The sequence below is a fragment of the Manihot esculenta genome, chromosome 12, assembly GCF_001659605.2.
Source record: "Manihot esculenta cultivar AM560-2 chromosome 12, M.esculenta_v8, whole genome shotgun sequence".
Taxonomy (NCBI): Eukaryota; Viridiplantae; Streptophyta; class Magnoliopsida; order Malpighiales; family Euphorbiaceae; genus Manihot; species Manihot esculenta.
In genome coordinates this window covers 6715063-6719638 of record NC_035172.2, presented here as the reverse complement: position 1 = coordinate 6719638, position 4576 = coordinate 6715063, and the positions used below count along the sequence as shown (strand labels likewise).

At 35.4% G+C, this 4576-nt stretch overlaps 1 protein-coding gene across 1 annotated transcript; it reads right to left on the bottom strand.

The window, feature by feature from the left end:
* Window positions 1–337: 337 nt before the first annotated feature.
* On the bottom strand, window positions 338–4052 carry LOC110628337 (protein NOI4-like). The gene is made up of 3 exons (XM_043948602.1): window positions 3879–4052; window positions 1555–1746; window positions 338–714 (listed from the first exon to the last, which is right to left on the bottom strand). Exons 1-3 carry the CDS (start codon window positions 3882–3884, stop codon window positions 673–675), a joined length of 240 nt encoding a protein of 79 aa, XP_043804537.1. The 5' UTR covers window positions 3885–4052; the 3' UTR covers window positions 338–672.
* Window positions 4053–4576: the final 524 nt, after the last annotated feature.

Sequence of the window (4576 nt, the reverse complement as noted above, 5' to 3'; positions counted from 1 at the left end):
TTAAGATTTCACACCTAAATCTTAGTGAGCATATTAACATTAATGTCCACGTCAAAATAATTATAATTAACTAAATAAAATTTTGGGGTTAAACGTACTAAGAATTTTAGGAAAAATATTTTCATAAATGAAAATATAACTATAAATATTTAGTGTTTATAAAATTATTTAAATCTTATAAACCTTAAAAATTTTAAATATGTTTAATATATTAACGATTTATTAATCACTTAGGAGTATTTTAATTATGTAATGAAATTTTAAATTTAAATAAAAACAACATGACACTCTTAAATCTGAGTTCTACGAGGCAACGCATTAAGATCAGATAAAAAGAGAGTTTCAATATCTATAATATATATTATAGGCAAATGGACACACATGAAAGTCACAACCTCAAACAAACACAAACAGCTTTTTAACTCCAGGTAAACAATGAATGGAAAATATAACCCACCAACGCACTCAAATACCAAACCATATTGTTCCTTCCATCACATTTTCCCCCCCAACCCCCACATCCTCTATAAAATCTTACCACAAACACATTCCAGCAGGACCCATCATAGCTTCTGAGTACAGCTCCAGTCCTCTGGATTTTATATGCTAGGGCCAGGTGTACATAAATCATACTCTCCATTCATTGCTCTTACAAGGCAAGAGCCACCTCTTTTATTCTGCTTGAGCAGATTGCATGCAGCAAAACCATTTTTTCTGCAAACCAATAAAGCGTTTTGTGATAGTCAGACAAGTGTTCTAATTACATAACTTTTTTGGCCACAGAAAGTACCATAACATTTTTTGTTCACCAATAGCCAACAGCTGAAAGATGACCACACTTTCTCATAGGATCAGCCAGAGGAACACGAATACATCTAGTGAAGACGGTATTCAATAGAAGCAACATATAGGTAATAATAACATCAAGTAAAGAAGTGATTAGGAGAGAACATCTAAAAGCATTTTCTCTGTGGCAAAAAATTGGTGCAAAAACCTTTTCCAGCAAGTACTGATAATTTAAGACTCATAAAAAGATTGCTGACTGCCACCATCATGCTTAGGAAATGCACCAGATATCGTCTTTTAGAAAGAAAAAAAAAAGGCTCTCACATGAGTGATCAAAGACCATAACAGCAAGCTTAAAGTGTAAAAGGAAGATAATATTTGCAAATAAAATTATTTATTATGCAAGATATAGCTTAGAATAAAAAAGGAGTAGAGTAGCGCAAATAGGATAAAGCTTTATTGACAGAAAATGAGGTCATCAACAACAATTCTAAAGGAACAATCCCATGCCAGTTTATCACCAAACAAGAAGAGTCGATATATTAGCAGATGACAAAGTTTGAATTTGGAAATCATTTATCATTAGCATGATAGAGAAATCAGGAGGGAGAAGTTAGAAGCATTCCACACAAATATATATATAATTTTAAATAGATTATTAATTCAGAGTAAAAAAGTAATATTTGTCAACAAAAACATTTACTTGCGGGATGATGCTGGCAAGGTATTTAAAAGACTACCAATGCAAGTAGCAATGTTTCAACTTACAGGCTGAGGCTTTCCAAGTGTAGCACTAGCATTGCCAGACTTGAATCCAGGGCTATCCCTTGCTGGAGACTCCGGCTTTCCACCTGACTTTTTCTCATTCCTAGCCTTGTTGAATATGACTGTGAATCCCTCAGCTGATGCTGGGTCATTGACATCCCATTCACCAAACTTAGGCAACGGTTGACCATTTTCCTGGAAAGATTAAATTCATTAAAAAGTCAGTAATCTAAGCCGAAGACAGCCACAGAATGATACGTGGCACTTGGCATGAGACCGTAACATGCATTCTGAACAAGCTACTGATAGTGTTCTAATTGATGCTCCAAAAGTTACATAGATAAAACTGAAGTGAAAATGTGATCAATTTATTTATATATTCTATCTTTTAAGATATAGGAACTCAAGCTGGCATCAAATCATGACTAGTACTTACAGAAAAGCTAGAAGATTTTCTATGGGCAGAACCTTATCTTTAGATTTTGTTGTGAATTATTTGAAAATTTTCAAGCAAAACAAATAGTGGACATCCATTCAAAATGAAGACAGAAACAACAGTGGACATCCATTCAAAAGTGACAACCGAATCAGTTTCACTTGGAAGCTTTTTGCTCCTGACCGACCTAAATAGCAATGGAAGAGACAATCAAACAGCTTTCGGGAAAAACATGAGCTTCAAGTTTTAAATATCCAACTGTATACAAATTAGAAATATTCCAATTAGGAAACAGAAGACATAGGAGAGAAACAGAGAAGTCAGAATAAGTACAGGTAATGACGAAGAGAGGACAAAGATAGACTAAGAAGAGAGAGAGAGAGATAAGACCCAACTTTCAAGGATACTAATTAAAATGCCATGGCAAGAATCAAGTACAATCTCAGCCGAAATCTGACAGAATGGCCTTTCAAAAACACAAAGTAAAATTCAGTGGTTTTGTGTGAATATCTGAAAGATAAGTATTGATGCATGAAATTTAGCACACGCTTAGTTGATATGCACACTCACTTTTTTTTCCCACCCTCCTACAACTCTCACAAGCTTGACTATAGATTTCCTCTTCAACCTTTAACAATGCCTCCTAATCTCTCACAAATGGCATCTAGGATGACAACGCTACAATAATTGGAACAAATTTTCTCGTCCTTATAGAGTCATAATCCTAGTCTAGGATGTTAATGTGATGCTGAGCACAAAGTCAAAGATGCCTTATAGAAGTGGAGTGTTCATAAGAGAAAATAGTTTGCTAGAGTGAATATAAAACGCAATACAGTAACTGAGCATTGAATGCACATAAGGGACAGAACAGAGTACAGTCATTCAGATTTCAGCACCAACAAAATCGTCTGTTTACAGTTCCCTGTCTGAAGCTAGAGCCTATTACTTGACTGCACAGTATTCACAAGCCACTACAAATTTACAACCACTACGCGAATCTTCAAAACCATGACAGGTGTAAGACATTTTTGACATACTTGAACCAACTAAAATTGAACAGTACTTGGTGGTGAAGAAAGAATGAATTGATTTAAGCACAGTACTTGGTGGTCTGCTTACCACTTGAAATTTTACTAGAGAAGTGTTTTATCATATAGGTAGTTAAATCGACTTCCATATTTGTGTGGCAGCAAGGAGAGCTGAGGAAAGGGGGAGAAGCTCCATCTAAGAGGTTCCTCCAAATTGAACATAATATTTCAAACTATTTTTGGGTCGATATTATTCTAGAACATATATGAAGAAACACGCTTTTGGAGGAACTTCTCGCAAGTATGAGAAAAGAAACAGACTGCAGCATTGAGAATCAACACATTTAAGTAAATTCATCAGCAAATCACTGTGAATGGTAAAATATCCAATAAAACATCATTTCTTCAGTGAATTTTCGACTATATGGAATATGGAAGCTCAACACTAAATGAGCTCAAAGTCATCAAAAGAAAATCCAAATTCAATCATGGAATTGGAGAAGAGCGGTAGAAACTAGATATGGAAATAAGTAAACAGATTCTATTATGGCAACAAATTAACATCAAACCCAATGGAAACTTACAATATATAAGAGGAAAAACGAATCCACCCCCGAAAGAGTCCAATTGCAAAGAAGGAAAGAAATCATAACAAAATGTAAAAATTTTAAAAGCGAAGAAGATAAAAGTACAGGCTTTGAACCAAATTCTACAGAGTTAAGCCTCCAAGAACCAAACCAAAACAAATTTTAACTGGAAAGAAGAAGAAGAAGAAGAAGAGGAAGAAGCGCTATTGTTCATTATGGTCCAATCTCAAATCAAACACCATGATAGATAAAATTACATAGGACAAGAAGGCATACCGCCATGATTAGGAGATAGAAAGAGAGAGTCGACTCTCCTCCTCAGCTTGTGATTATGGTGGAGGACGAGGAGGCGGCAGCGGCAGCGGCGACGGCGGCGGTGGCAGCAGTGAAAATAGATTCCGAGAGAGAGAAAGAGAGAGATAAATGTGGGTCAATTGGGCCAAGAAGGAAGAGGCACATAGGTATTATAAAAGGGCAGAAGCGTGGGGGCCCACAAGTTTGAAAGGCTAAAACCCAGTTAGCTTTTTGTATTCCAGCTTGGCGAATACGCCGTGAGCTGTAGGACCAAGGAGGCAGGAGGTGTTTGACAAAAGTCCCCTACCGGTAGCCTATCACCCTCACCTCACCCTCAGCCACTGCAGACATCTCACGCTTTCTTCTGCACTGTGACTGTGTAAGATTCTGTAGGCCTTTTCAAGTGGGGGAATCACCTGGGTTATAAGTACTAGTAACCATTAATCACATTCTCATTAAACTGATTTAATAAAAAAATTATTTTTTAAAAAATTTTGATTAGATTTGTATATTTATATGACTTGCTTTCTCGATTAGTCTGTGTCATCGCTCTTTTTGGATATACCACTCTTATTTATATTTGAATGTAAAGTCACTTATTATTTCTTTTTAAAGTAAAATTAGATTTATAACATTAAAATGTCTATTAAAAATATATAAATATAAATTTAATTTCATGT